The sequence below is a fragment of the Labrus mixtus genome, chromosome 3 (assembly GCF_963584025.1).
Source record: "Labrus mixtus chromosome 3, fLabMix1.1, whole genome shotgun sequence".
Classification (NCBI taxonomy): Eukaryota; Metazoa; Chordata; class Actinopteri; order Labriformes; family Labridae; genus Labrus; species Labrus mixtus.
The window spans coordinates 17,089,797-17,105,236 of NC_083614.1; the positions used below are offsets into that span (position 1 = coordinate 17,089,797).

A 15,440-nucleotide genomic window follows, 5' to 3' on the forward strand; every position below is an offset into this window, starting at 1 on the left:
ATTGTATTTAGTGTGTTGTTTCAAACTGTTTTGCAATCTGATCCATGATACTTTTACGCTGAATACAGTCCAAGCTTTATTCCATTTCCAAGAAAAGAAAATATTTCAATTGGGCACATGAGTTTAAAGAAAAGAAAGAGGAGAGAGACGTTGGTCCCAGGAGGTCATAAATTGTCCAGGCAGATCCAGTTTGGAGAGGGAATTAAGTCCAGCCAGAAGCTCCCCTCAAAGACTCATGTGGTCTCTGTTTCTCCCAGAGTTTAACCCTCTCACCTCTGCTCATTGGCCGCTCTTTTATTCAGTACGCTGATTTATTGGAGTTCACAAGGGAGAAAAAACAAGCACAGCGCGGCCATCAGGCCTGACTATGATAAATGACCCATGCTGCTATCTTCCTCTCAAGTGGGACCTGTAGTTGCAACGGGTGAGAGTGAGTTCCAATAGGTGTGACTGTGCTTGTACACAGCTGTAATTATGTGTGTTAACTAGGTTTGTGTGTGTACATTTTTGGTAAATGTCACATGATAGCGCTTTTCTAGTCTATACATTCACATGCCGCCGGCAATAGCTCGCAGTGTGAGCAATTCAGGGTTCAGTGTCTTGCCCAAGGACGCTTTGACATGTGACTGCAGGAGCTGAGGATTGAGCCCCTGACCTCCAGGTTGAAAGACAACTGACTCTACCACTGAGCCACAGCCGCCCCACGGTGCACATTGTTTTGCATAATATGTGCTGAGATAAAGGGAGAAGTAACAAAGCATCTACATTTCTACTCTGGTGAATTAAATTAAAGGGATACAATATTGTTTTGGGGGGTTAAAAAAGGGAAATAGAAGTATTATAAAATCATGGTAAAGTATTTGATTCAAAAACGTCTTTCATTGTCTTCACCTATGCATTTATGGTTGTCCCTCTTTCCCTGCCTGAGATAGGTCCCCCACCCTATCCCTGGTCCTGCCCCTGGCTGCCCCAATGCAGCAGCCCCTCTTCTCCCTAAATGAAATTCTTTGGAAAGTCATTTTATATCACCCTTTGACTGTGCATTGAACTGTAAAACCACCCCATTGGAAACAAAATAAAAGGATAGGAGAGGGAGAGAAGGGGGGATGGGGCAAGGAAGAGAATTATAATTCTTTGCAGGCCTTTGGTATTAACCCAAACACCAGAGCTGTCAGCAGTTCAGAGAGGGAGGTGCGAGGGGCAAACATTCAGTGTTAATTGGCACTTTGTAAGCTCTGAGCCTTCCTTTTGTGAGGGAAGTGGAAGAGAGAGTGAGTGAGCAAGGGGGGGGGGGGGAGTGGTCAGCAGAGGGGGGTTAGGGAGAGAGAGAGAGAGAGAGAGAGAGAGAGAGAGAGAGACAGCTCTTGTTCTTGTAGGTTTGTTGGGCCTAGTTGAGGGTGTTTACGGTTCACTTCTTATCCTTTGTTAATTGGGCTTTCTCTCCCCCAATGAAAAAAAACCAAAACGTATTCATGTAACCCCCAGCCTGCCACCCATGCTCCCTGTGATTTCCACCCAACAGCCTGATCAGCTAGAGGGGGATAAATGACAAAAAGTTAACAAAAAGATTGTCCTGTAAGCGTCATTAAACTCTCTTGTCGTGGATCATTTTGGGTGCAACTGAAAGTGTTGTGGGTGAGCTGCAAAAAGAAAAACTTGTTTGTAATTGGATGTTAATTGGGTTACATTTTTCTTCTTCTTCTGCAAGATCATCAAAAGGGAAAGCAGTTTATTTTGAACAAAACATAACAACACCCCCCCCCCCACCCCCACCCACCCAACATAGTCTGATGCCCTCTGTGTTAATGGTGATACAGAAGAGCAAAGTCGGACCATTAGGTACAGGATGTAAAAACAACCCGTCTCTCCTCTTTGAGGATACTCATCCTTCCGCCGGTGTGTTTGGAGTTATCTGAAATAATTAAAGAGGAAGAGACTGGCAGACAGAGAGAGAGAGAGGAGGGCACCTGTCTGTGAAAGAGAGAGGGGAAAAGAGGGTGTTGTGGGCATGTGGCTGGTTCGCTCTGCTTCACAGCACCTCTGGCCTCTTTCTGTCTGTCTCTCTCTCCCACCGACTGATGTAAATAATAATAGTGCCAGTACTGAAAGGACACAGGTGTCAACCATTGTGCTGCTCTGAATGGACCTGGGGAAGGAGGTCAGGGGTCACAGGGCCACCTCAGCCACCTCTCACACCCACAGTTTTTATTCACACTGACGCTCCCCTTTCATAGGTTTTCATCTCGCCCCCCCTCGTACACTCCCTCCTTTTGTTATCATAGCTCAATGTTTTGTGAAAACTTTTCAGAGGTCATGCACAAGCTCGGTGTTCAGGAAGCTTAACATTCTTTTCAAAATTAATCAGCTTATACAACAACAGATCAATGGCTGGTTTCAATGTTAAGTGCCAAAAGATAAAAGGAGACTGCATTTTAGATAGCATCTACACCACAATTTGCTAAATTTCTTATTTATTTTTTCCTCTTCCCTACTTTCATTTTTAGATATTTCCACAGCTTTATTTTTTAGTAACTTTGCTGAAGGACACAATATATCAAAACATGCTTCATGCTCTAAATCACTACTTTAAAATGTACTTTACTACTTTGCTTTACTTTACTACTTTAAATAATGTAATGTAAAAATAAAAGATGACTTGAAGTATATTGAAAAAGCATTCAAGTAGTGGTAGTTTGGTAGTTTGACATGAAGACCAATGTCATTGACACTTTCTTGCCGAGGGTTAAATATTACGTTTGTCACCACTGTCATGTCTGCCATTTCAATATGATGCCGGAAAAAGCAGCCATTTTTTTTTCATAGTCTTACTTGAAACACAAACGATAAACCCGGTAGTGTAACTATTTGTCTTCTAGACTTGGAATGACCATTACTTCTACTTGATCCATCCTGCTTTTTTCACTAATTCATTCTGCATTATAAGGACATTTCACATGCCCATTAACAAGCAGGCGCACACAGTACGTGCAGATTCAACCTTGCAAAAAACGGTCTTGCTGCATTGGAAAGGGTCCCCACAATCTAAATCCAGTAAAAAGATTTAATTTAAACACATTACATATATTAAGGCTCACAGATTGCATTAAATTTGCCACAGCTGTTCCTGGTTTCCCACCGTAATAATTGAAAAAATTCAGTTTTATGAAGGACTTTGTTCGACTACGATACTTGTGAGTGAAAAGAGGTGCCTGCCTCTCCTCTGATGTTTCTATCCCTGGCCAATAACACGCGACTGTGCCGATAACTGACTTTTTTTGTAGTCAATGAAATTCTGAACACGTGGATATGCTGCTTCAATCAATAACTCGGGGTGATTTTTTTCATGCACACATTAAGTAAATTGATTGAAATTACTAGTTGTTTTCAGAATTGCACTAAAAGTATTACTAAGTTGATATTTAAACCAAGAGATGCAATGAGTCATGAATTCTTTGGAGAAAACAGGCAAACCTACCCGTATGTAAAATTAGAAATTGAGCATCACTGAAAACTGTCTCCCTGGGTCACTAAGTGTGCTTACACCATCAATCAATCAATCGATCAATTTTTATTTGTATAGCGTCAACTCATAACAAGTGTAACAAGTGCACACTTTACAAAAAGCAGGTAAAATACCTTACACTCATATGTAATAAATCATCTTGTTCATGGTTTTCTATGACACCTCTACATCCAATTTAACCTAAGTCCCATTTTAACCAGTGGCTGATAAATGTTACACACATACACACGCATGCACTCACACACAAGCATGCACGCACATGCACACACACTCACACAAGCTACATCAAGGCCGCTCTTTCTGTAGTTTTCAAGGTAACTGATGGATGAGGCTGGACAGAGATTTGTGGAGCTGTGGCCTTTGTGATCAAAGAAGCAGGACAAGAAAGAATCATAAATTGAGACCGTTGCATTTTGCTTGAGGTGCAGCGCAATCGCTACGGATAGGTGACTATTTGTGATCTGAAAAATGCCGTTTTTTGGCTGCAACAGCAAATGTTGAAAAAATAAGATGAAATTGAGATTACTCTGTATGCCATCTGGAACTTTTTTTTCTTCTTGTCGTTAAATTTAATACTTTGGCACAAAAATAGATTTTCTTTTCTCATCAGGGGAAAATGAGATGAAAAAAATATACTGTGTCACGTATATTAAAGCTCTTGAGAGGATATTCTTGCTAGTTAGGAAACAGACTGAAATGAATATGGACGCCTCTTTATGACCTGCAAAAGCAAACAAGACCAACAGCAAAAAGATTGACTATTTCTATAAGATTATTTTCAGTGTCTGTTACTGCTGCAACCGAGTAGACAAGGTGACTAACTGCACTCTGTCAAAACAGCCATTGTTTACATTTTCCACTGCAAAGCTTAAAGGAGAGTGATTTATTTGACTGTTTAAAAAGAAGACATGCTGATAGGGGTCACCAAGAATGATATAAAACCGAATGTGACTCACAGTAGCTTTAAAGCAGAATTCAAACCTCTGAGCCAAGTTAGGCCAATCTGACATCTTTGAAGCTCAACCAGCCTCTGCTTTGGTCTTTGACTTTGTTTTCTGAATTAAAGATTTTTTTTAAATTGGGGGGCTTTTTATGCTTTTATTGTAGAGATAGGAAAGTGGATAGAGTCTGAAATTGGGGAGGGAGATAGTGGGGAATTACATGCAGGAAAGGAGCCACAGTTCGGATTTGAACCCGGGCCGCCCACTTGGAGGACTATAGCCTCTGTACAAGAGGTGCGCACACTAACCATGAGGCTACTAAGATAAAATATTTGATCTGGATATAGAGCGCTGTCTTTGACTATGGAGCCGGTTTAGCTCAGTCCGTAGAGCTAGGTCCCTCTAACGCTCTCCCCATTACCTGTCTCTCTCAAGCTGTCCTATCTAATAAAGTCATAAAAGCCCTAAAAGTTGTCTTTAAAAAGAAAAAAAAACTCCATGGAACTGAACCAACAGGATAGTGATAGTAGTGTGGGCTTAACTTGTAACATGCACAGCAGTGAGGGGGGAAAACAAGAATGATTAAAAAAAGTATGTCCATGGATGCATGCAAGTTTTAATGTTTGATATAATATTGAGTGCATGTGTGTTCGAGTGAGGGTTGTGGGTGGATGCTCCTCAGCCTATAAGATCCGTGCGTGGTGGAGATGGAGATGCTAGAGAAGGGTGAGAGGATTTATTACCTAGCATTAGGAACACTAATCTGTTGCAGGTGTTTCTGGCTGTTCTCCCAGGCACTGCCTGCTCTCCTCCCAAGGAGGCCCCACCACATTTGAGTGTATGTGTGTGTGTGTGTGTGTGTGTGTGTGTGTGTGTGTGTGTGTGTGTGTGTGTGTGTGTGTGTGTGTGTGTGTGTGTGTGTGTGTGTGTGTGTGTGTGTGTGTGTGTGTGTGTGTGCGTGTGCATGTGTGTGTGTGTGTGTGTGTGTGTGACACAGAAAGAGACAGGACTGAAAAGAAGGGAGAGTTTTTTTTCAAAGTTTCGTTCCACAGAATCTAGAGGGAGATTATACCATCGCCACAATCCTCTCAAATCATCACAAGTGTCAAGATAAGGACAAGAAGAACATGTATTGCAATCACGTCCCGCCACCATTCATATCCATCAAAAGACAACAAAAAACTGACAAGTTTAAGGAGAGCTGTGCAAACCTTACATTATAAATTCAAGGCCACTTCTTCTTGCTCCTGAAGACTGAATGTGCTCTTCTTTCTCTTCCTCAACTTTTCAATTTTTTTTTTTTTTTCTTGCAAGGCTTTTTGATTTTGACAATGAAAACTCACACTGGGAATACAGTAGAACACCACTATATCAGCAGGGTACAACCTCTGGGGTGTATTAAAATAAAGAAAAGACCACCAGGATGGATTGAGCCAACAGCTTCACAGGAGGCCTGTGGTGCTTTTGGGGGATGATGAACAAAGACACAAAGGAACCCACTGAGAAAGTCCTGCTCGGTAGGAAGTCTGCAATACCTACTGTGGCCGGCTTTGGAAAGAAGAAAAGAAATGAAATAGAGAAGAATAAAGATGGAGAGAAATCAAGGGGGGGGGGGGGGGCATGAAGAAGACAAGAAAAGGGAGGTTGACTTTTGACATGAGGATGGACACTTGGGGAAAAAGACCATTTGGCACTCAAACATTGAAGAATTCAACATTAAAAAAAAATCAAAGTAATGCAAAGTATTGTGCTAAATGACATCAAACATACGATGCTCGGGGTTTCTTATATTCATTCTTAACATAAAGTGGACTTTAGTGGGATTTGAAGGTAGGATGAAGTAGTCTAACATCAGTTCTTTGGCACTACTGCCCTCATGTGGACATTTAAAATACTATTCTGTTCAGATTGACGCCCCCTTTTTGACAGGTATGGTATTGAGCATGTATGGTTGTTGTTGTTTTTATAGTGTATACCTGAACGATTTAACAAAGTTAATTAAGTTGTTCTGATCAGTTTTAAGACACTTTAAAGTTATTATATCTTACCATTAGAACTGCAGAGTTTACTTTGTGATGTGATATTATAAACTACATAGCTCTATTATCTTCCTAGTGCCCAGAATTTAGGTGGTTTGACCTAAAATGCTATATCTCCAACTTCCCAGTCCCCCCTGAGATGTAAGCTCATTTCATTCATCATTTAACACTCTCGCTCCATCTTTTCCTCTCTGCCGGCCTCTCTTATAGCAGATCAAGTGTTGACTCAAAACCAACCAGATTTTGCACTGAACTCTTCAAATAAATCATATGGCTTCTGTCACACTTAAGGAAATACTGGTTCTCCTCTCTGCTGTTGTCAGCTGTCATTGCCACGCAGAATGCTGCACGTGACAAACACTTAAACTACCTTTTAGTTTCATATTACTGGTGGAAAGCTATGTGAGCACCATGGTGAGTAGAGTTAAGTCCCTTCTATACTTATTCCCCTTTTCTCAGGTAATAGCCAATAACTCAATCCAAGCTAAAATTCAAGCCTTCAGCCCAAAGGACACGCTTTGTCTTTGCTAAATTGCTAGCTTCCAATATTGCTAAAGGCCTTGTGTTGCAAGTATTTACATATGAAATACGCAATAACCACTGGCATCTATTCGGATATAAAATCCTTACATCTGAACCTTGGTCTGTTTTTAACTCGCTCGAGTGAGAGGCTTGTTCTCCAGGTTCCTCTTTTAGAGTTAGTGCAGCAAATTTTTGGAATATTGTACAACATGACCTGAAATTGAGCACTTTTATCCCTTTTGGACACCTAAGGAATATACTTTTAAACCGCCCAATACCTGCCTGTAACTGTTTTATTTTATTTAATTTGCTGACTTATTATTGTAGTTATTTCAAGCTTTTCAATTATCGTCATTGTCAAGACTTTTGATGCTATTTGTAAGTGCTACATCCTCCTTGTCATTGCTTTTATAAGAACATACAGGTCATATACTTCACAAGTTAATTAACCATTCAAGATACTTAAAGGCTTTTGGTTGATGTGTCTAGAATTCAAAGGTCAACTTGACATCATGTTGCACACACGTGTTTTACTAGGGTCAGCGTGACCCAGGTCAACCTCATTTGCAGTAAAATTGCAATATTTACATATTGTTATATTAACAACAGTCTAGTTTCTTTTCAGCTATGCATTTCTGAATGTGAAGCTTTTCCTTCTTTGTTCCGCGTCTTTTTTTTTTTTCTTCTTTCCTTTATTCTTCCTCTTATGTTTTAAGGTTGAATGTTGACTATCCTATAAATCTCACTTGCGCTTACAAATACATTAACGCATCCCAAAGAGGTCCAATCAAAGCAAGAAGCAAGATTACAGAAAGGGAGTACACAACAGCCCTTATGATCAATTTAGTTGAGATTGGGATTTAAAAAAAAAAAAAATACAACTATAAAAATGACATGTGATTCACACGTTAGTTGGATTCAATCCTAATGTGAATATGAAAAGGGTGCTATGTTTATGTTAAAGTTTATGAACCAACCCTTTCTTTAACTCTCAACGCGTTTCCATCAAGTTATTAATTATCCTTTTATTGGGTGCACATATTGCTGCATCCATGGAAACCCTCCCAATAAACACTCAATGACCTCAAACAGCCACAAGAAATCTCTACTCCACTGACACCAATCGTCTCCACTCCCCCAGGACTAAGTCAACGGGGAATCGGGCATTTTCATGTTGCCGCTCCATGGCTGTGGAATGCCCTGTGAGACCACCTGAAGGCGCCAAAAACCCTTTTGAGAGTTGAACAAACTGTGACTTTCCTTTTTAAAAAACATTCTCCTGCATTTACTTGTTTTATCGCTTTTGTACTCATGTTTCCTAATTCTTCTGCCTGCTCTTACTTGTCTTTTTTACTAATTTCCATTCTTGCTTTTGAATTTATGATTATCTTTTCTTGAATATGTTGCACTTTAAGATTTGGTTTACTGTAAATGAAAGTGCATTACAAATAAAATATATTATTTTTATTATTATTATATAATGCATTTTTTTCCATCCAGCAGATCTTAAATCATCCTCGTTTACCTTTTTTCATTTTACATTAAATGGCTGCTATCAGTTTCCCACCTGATTTGACTTCATTGACTGCACTTAGAAATTAGATAAATTCAAGCCATAATATTTTCTCCTCTGTGGACTTTTACTGAATGAAGAAGGAAAAAAGGAGGACAAGGGTCAGTTTGTCATAAATAGGAACTTTAACCAGTTGGATGTAAACCTGTTTCCCCAGTTAAAAGTTAAACAAACATTTAAGCAAACAAACATTAAAGTCTGAGTCTACTAGAATATTAGTATTGCGTAACAAATCTACGACTTGCATCAGGGTACTACAGTTTCTTTCATGGGCTGTAGTTGTAGGAGTTCTGGATGATATAGTTTGTGAGGGATGGTAACCAGTCTTTGCTGAGAGTCACAAGTTGGGTAAACCAAGGGTAGTATAAATCTGTCTGTCTTGTAGCTCCTGTTTTGATGATGTTCAATGCTGCATCTGTGGCTGGGTAGGCTGGTATGTTAGTGACACCCCTAGGATACAGAAAAAAATACAGTCTTAACTGCAATGGAGAGCACTTGTAAATGTTATGTCAACAGCTGGTGATCATTTTGCAGCAGGGTTAAACGATTTGAATTGGACTCATTGTATGCCGGACTTACTTGACTTTGTCCATAGCTGCTTCAGTATCAATGAGACCTAGTGTACATATAGAGATGGACACATTACTTTTCTTCATAGCCAGCTCATGATGAAGGGCCCCAAAGAAACCATTCAAGGCAAATTTTGTTGAGGTATACGGTGCCACAAAGGGACTTGCCATTTTACCTGTGAAGAAAAGAAAAACTGTTCGAGAGAGGTTTCCGAAACAATTTGACAGTTTCAGAAACAGGATTTATAGGCAATTCAAGACTCTTATTCTCACAAACTTCATTTGGCATGTGCACTCAAAATGCAATATACTTGTTCCCTAATGGAAAAGATAAGCGCTTGGCTTGGAAACCCCTCTTCCCCATTATGCCCTTCTAACCCCTCACCTAAAGCCTGGCACAGACTTCAAGATTTTTTGGGGGCCATTTTTCCAGAGGGTAAACCCGCTGTTAACACACCTCACACCACAGGAAATCTGGAAAGATAATCTTTGGAATCAATACATATTCGGGCCTTTTTTGACATTGGTGGGAAGTGGGGAATTGGGGTCAAAATCTTGTAGTGTGTACCCCGCTTAACCTACCACATGGCCCTAATGGCCCCCATAATGCAACAGTGTAGATAGATGGGCAGCAAGAGCCAGTACATCATCGGGGTTATCCAGAGGGCACCTTACTTCACGGATGTTTTGTCAAGTTAGGCCCACAACACCTCTAGGATGCTCAACAGTGAGCTCTGGCGTCCCAGAGCCACCGCTCTCCTTGCTAGCTCTTACTGCCAACCATAGCCACACGTAGAATTTCTTTATATTACCTTCTTCACCACAAGGCCATTAAACCAAAAAAGCAGCCACCATATTTTTCTAAAATGTGACCACATGAAATAACTGCATTGGCGAGCAGTTTGGCTTATTATTTATTTAACCTTAAATGAAATAAATACATAAAGAATGAATGTAGGCTATACATATCTTGTAATTAATGGGTAAGACAGTTCAGAAGTGTACAGACATATGTTTCAGTTGCTGGTAAAAAAAGAAAAACAATGTAGCAAACCTACCTAAAAGTGATGAAACAATCACCAGAGATCCTTTACTTTGCTCGAGGGAAGCCAAAGCCTTCCAAGCCATGTGAACATAGCTGAAGAAATTGACCTTTCGAAAGCACACACACAGAAAAAAGACACAAAGATCAGAGCATTCTCCTCACTTGATCTGCTCGTGCACTATTAAAATACTGCATTACCTGCATCAGCCACCTGGTGTGCTCCACGTCTCCGTCCCACATTCTGAAGGGGCTCGGCCCTATGTGGTTGAGAACCATGTAATCCAACCCCCCAAGTTTCTCCACTGCAAAATCGACCACTTGATCGGGGTCAGACACACTGGCCATGTCTGCTGCTATGTAGAGGGCTTTTTGGGCCCCTAAACTCTGGCATTTCTCTGCCACCTGAAACCAAAAAACCAAAGAGAAAGCAGAATTAATGTATCATTTCAACCAACAGATAAAAAAACACTCTTAAGGCAGAAAGCAGATTTTTTTTCATAATCAACCATTTAAAGCTTTAAGTCTATTTAAATACATTCGCCTACCTGCTGTAACACTTTCTCCCTTCTTGCTGTAATTACTATCTGTGCACCAAAGCGGGCGTAGTGATATGCCATCTGCTCTCCAATTCCCGTACTGGCCCCCGTCACCAATACCCTGGCTCCTCTGAGAGACTCTGAAAGATGTTCAAAAAACACAAAAAAAACGTGGGTTTGATAGAAAGAGGAAAAGTCATTTGAATGCCACTGACATAGTCTGTAAAATGTTTGATAATTCTGGTGTTGCCTGGGTAGGTTTTTGTGTTAACAGATATGTTATAAAAATCACGTGTTATATATAGTAATAGCCTATAGTACAGTGACTAGGATGACGTTGGATTGTCTCAGATCATAACTATCAAACCATGACCTCCATTTTTTCGATACTTATTTAGCAAAGCCATGCATGAAAAATAGAAAAGTCCTCTCAAAGTCAAAGTCCTCTACTACAGTATGTGTTGTTCAGACATATTGAAGACCTCTGATCCTGAGGCAGGAGGAGCTGTTACACATTTGTTATGCTCTGTTATATATATATATATATATATATATATATATATTTAGAACCGGGATGGCTCCTTTATACCCAAACGTTCTACCTTAATTAAGATTTTGATGCAATACAGACTTAGAAAATATTCTCTGGCCAATGTCCTCCCTCATAAATTTGTTGAATCAATGAGCACGTATGATTCTAGGACAAATAACTATTGTTATATATTGTGTGTCTATAAATGTGGAGCAGATCTGTAATACATCATTTGGATTTCCACTTGTAAAAAAAAAAAAGGCATTTAAATGTCAAAATGTAAAATTCATTAAGCTCAATTATCAGCTGTGGTACTTTGACACAATGTTGTCATTGTTGAAAGCATAAGTAAACACTAGCCCATTGATGAAGACCATATCAAAGCATTATGTGGAAACTTGTACGCACACTGCTCCCTAACAACATGAAAACTGTGTTCTCTCTCTCTCTCTCTGTGTTCTCTTCTTTATAAGCAAGAGCATGTATGATTATTACCAATTACTCGCTCAGTTTGGGCTTTTTTCCTAAATTTCCCCAGGGGAACACTGAACTTTCATTCATGATATACACATCTTTTGCACAATGCAAATATGATTATGATGATGATGATGATGATGATGATAAGGGTTCAAGTCAAATTGTGGACCATGGCCAGGGTGAATGATCCCTTTATCAAACATTCTGTCCATATAACCAATAAGTTTGCTCTTTCAAAAAAATGTCCCAAAAATATTTTCAAATTGTATCAATTAGCTATAGATATGCTTAATCATATGTGTTTGAAGATTATGGTTTTAGTGCAGTTTGTTCATCAGTAGGATTACAGAAAAACTTTAGGCCTGATTTTTATGAAACTGGAAGGTGGCTCATGGACCAGGGAGAACAAACTAGTTTAGAACTGGAGCTGGATCCCACTCACCAACTTAGCCAAAAATCTAACCCAATTCAAACACAGGTGATTCAATTCTGGCAGATATGACACATGAAGTTAAAACGCCTTCCTACACACCTTCTAGGTTTGTGATTGATTACAGTCTAAGAATATGATATTAGTAGATATGTACATGTTAGAGGCTCCTGAGAGACTCAGAACAAGCTTCTACGCCCAGGCTGAGCTGTATGTTGTAGGCTGAGGTGTATGACCATGATGAGATCATACACTTACTGGTACACATGGTGCACCTTGCCCTTGAATTCTACACTGCTATGATTGTCTTCTCTCTGAAAAAGGCAAAGAGTTATACAACCTGATTTAAGTTAACTTGGGAAAGCATATTTGCTTGATTAAAATCCAAGATCCGATAGATTCTTTAAACATCTGCTGCTGGGTGAAGAAATGTTTTATTTGGTCAGAATTTCCACTGCAGGATTACAGTCTCCTTACCAAGAAGGAACACTTCAAAATAAGTTCACCGTGTACACATGTTGTGTTCTGTGGTCTCTGAATGCTCAATGAATGCTTCTGTGTGAGACCTCCAGGTCTCATAAAATCTCTTCAGTCATGTGTTAAACAACTTTCAGATCAGGAAAGTATTTTTCAGGCAACATTTGATTGATGGCTATTAAAGTTATTTCTGGTTTTCAACAAAGAATGTGAAGTTTTATTTTTGTTTAAGTTGCTTTTTTGTGTTTTTGCCTTTATTAAAGATAGGATAGTAGAGAGTGTGGGGAATGACATGTGGGAAAGACATTTTTTCTCCTTCCTTTTACTTTGGTCATTCTCTGTTTTCACACTCCAGGCCATTTTCATCTTGATTCATGTTCATTTTAGGAAGCTTAAATATTATTTCTTTCTGCTGTGTTCCAGCTTGAAAGTTACATAAATAAAGGTAATCTGACAACTGAAAGACAATAGAGAGTGACAATACAGAGTAACATCTGGTCATATCTAAGTAAAACAACATCTTCACCTATTACTCAACGGAAGAAAAAAAACACTTGATTAAAACACTCAGCCCCTTCTTAGCCAACATGTGTTACATGAAGTTTCTAATGGGTTATCAAATGCATGTTTTACCCTTCAATGAGGCTCAATGTCCCTCTAGACTTTCACAAATCATTTTCCTTTCCGGTGCTGATCAATTTGGAAGCAATGCAAAGATTATGATTTGTTGGATAACCTAGTTTTATACAAGTACAAATGCAGCGGTACAACATTAGCAGCATTTGAACATCATCTGTTACATCAGAGGATTATTGGTGCCATGTCAAAATCTAGTGAATTTTGACTCACTCCCTCACTTGCATTTAATTCATGTTAAAACTGCAAAGTGTGGCATGAGTCCAAACAAGTTGAACTAAACAACATGGATCTTCTAGCGCAAGCATCTTGGGACCAATGGAGTTAGAACACTATAGCTTTAATCCTACCTGCCAACACCTGTGCCTCTGTTGCAATCAGCTATGGCTGTTAATTTAGCTGAACATAGCAGACACATTGTCATGCAAACTAACCCTGAAGGGGTCAGATTTGGGAAAGAATAAATACAGCACTGTTTAGGGATACTATATTGGCACTGTTTGCTTCATGTGATGACCATATGTTATCAAAGTTTATTTTACTTCTATTTCAAATTGGCTACAAAGCCTGGTATATTTCCTGGGGGCTGTTCCATCATGCACAATGTTGTCTTGTGCCTTTTCTATTTGGCTTGTAATGGACCATCAGCCACTGCTTCACTCACTTGAATTGCATTCTGCCAGCCTCCTGAAGGACTTAAGAATTACCCAACAAATAACAATGTGGTTATATTTCATCACTGCTTGTGGTAAGACTGAACTGTATGCATTCCATAGATGTAGACTTAACTCAAAACCCTCCATTCAAAAGCCAAAACATGTTTTCTTATCAGAAAATCAACCAAGTGTATTTTGTTGTCTAAATGCAAATATTATAAACTAATTGTATTGAATTCTGCATATATGTGCACCCCCCTCCCCCTAGTGTGTGTCTGCAGAGCATACTAAACACCACAGTAAATTTGAATGGGAATTCTGGCAGCATGAATTTGTACATGTTTCTCTGCCTGTATTGATGGCTGGGAATTGAGTCAATATATGTACCTTTGTTTAAAAAAATGTAACATGTAATTTGATCATGACAACTGTTGTTTCTCTTTATGAACAATATTGCAGCCCGGAGTCTCATTTTGGTTACAGATAGTCACAGAATTAGTATTCACTATTCACAAGTGGTAACCTGTCCCGTATGAATCTTTTCTTCCTATAAGTTTGAGTCACTTCATTTCGATTGATTTTCCCCTCCTGTTCTGACAGAATTCTTGCCAGGGATAATAAAACAGCTGCTTCGTTGTGGCAACTTCAGCAGCATCAGCAGGTCTTATATGTTCCAACATCTCACACAGGCACGCTGTCCAGGGTTAACCTGCAACCCGTCATTGCACGTGACAGCGAAAGCACGAAAACAGTCGTAAAATATGACAATGGCCTTAGCCCAAAGAATCGATTAAAGTCCTAAATTGATGTGAAAAAAAAACAACAAAAAAAACAGGTGTCTTTAAAAAAAAGTCCATTTCACCCTGTCCACCGTCCTGCAACATGGTTTACATCTGTAGGTCTAATGAAACCTGCCATTACATCAAAGAGCTTTATGTTTTAAAGTAAAGAAAAACTAAAAAAAAAAAAAAAACACAAGAACATATAGACATTAGTGGAATCACGTTGCAGCTGCGTCTCCCTTACCTGAGTCAAAACTCGGTGCAGACCACTTGACAGCAACAAAAGCGACACATAAACTTGCTAGCAGGACTTTTTTTAAAGTTCCCATTTCGCAAACTTCTAACCACTAAGAGTTTATGAGTAAGCGCAGTCGACCACAACACGCAGTGCAGAACTGCGGTCAAGCCAGCCGCTCCTCGCTTTTACGTGTCAAGTGGGCCGCCCCTAAATTTGAAGTGCTCACGTATTCTGATCTTTATGGTAATGACGTGCAGGCGTGGATTAGGCATAGACTGTAAATATTACTGGACAAACCCTGACCCGTCTGTTACATAGGCAGCAAATGAGTCGCATCCATATTGGATTTGCAGTCTCAACCTAACTTCGGATCAATGTAGCCACAGCTGTAAGGCGGGAGGCGGGACCGGCGGGACTTAACTCCGCCCATTCAACTCGACATTAGCAGTCCACTTGACAACATA

General features: G+C 39.7%; 2 protein-coding genes across 2 annotated transcripts in view; one reads left to right on the top strand and one right to left on the bottom strand.

Moving 5' to 3' along the window:
- Nucleotides 1-15,440, top strand: part of micos13 (mitochondrial contact site and cristae organizing system subunit 13) — a 31,158-nt gene that overhangs the window by 10,115 nt on the left and 5,603 nt on the right. The window lies entirely within an intron of this gene.
- On the bottom strand, nucleotides 8,705-15,161 carry hsd11b1la (hydroxysteroid (11-beta) dehydrogenase 1-like a). Its single transcript, XM_061033417.1, has 6 exons — nucleotides 14,983-15,161; nucleotides 10,758-10,888; nucleotides 10,411-10,614; nucleotides 10,226-10,319; nucleotides 9,178-9,343; nucleotides 8,705-9,048 (listed from the first exon to the last, which is right to left on the bottom strand). Exons 1-6 carry the CDS (start codon nucleotides 15,065-15,067, stop codon nucleotides 8,865-8,867), a joined length of 864 nt encoding a protein of 287 aa, XP_060889400.1. The 5' UTR covers nucleotides 15,068-15,161; the 3' UTR covers nucleotides 8,705-8,864.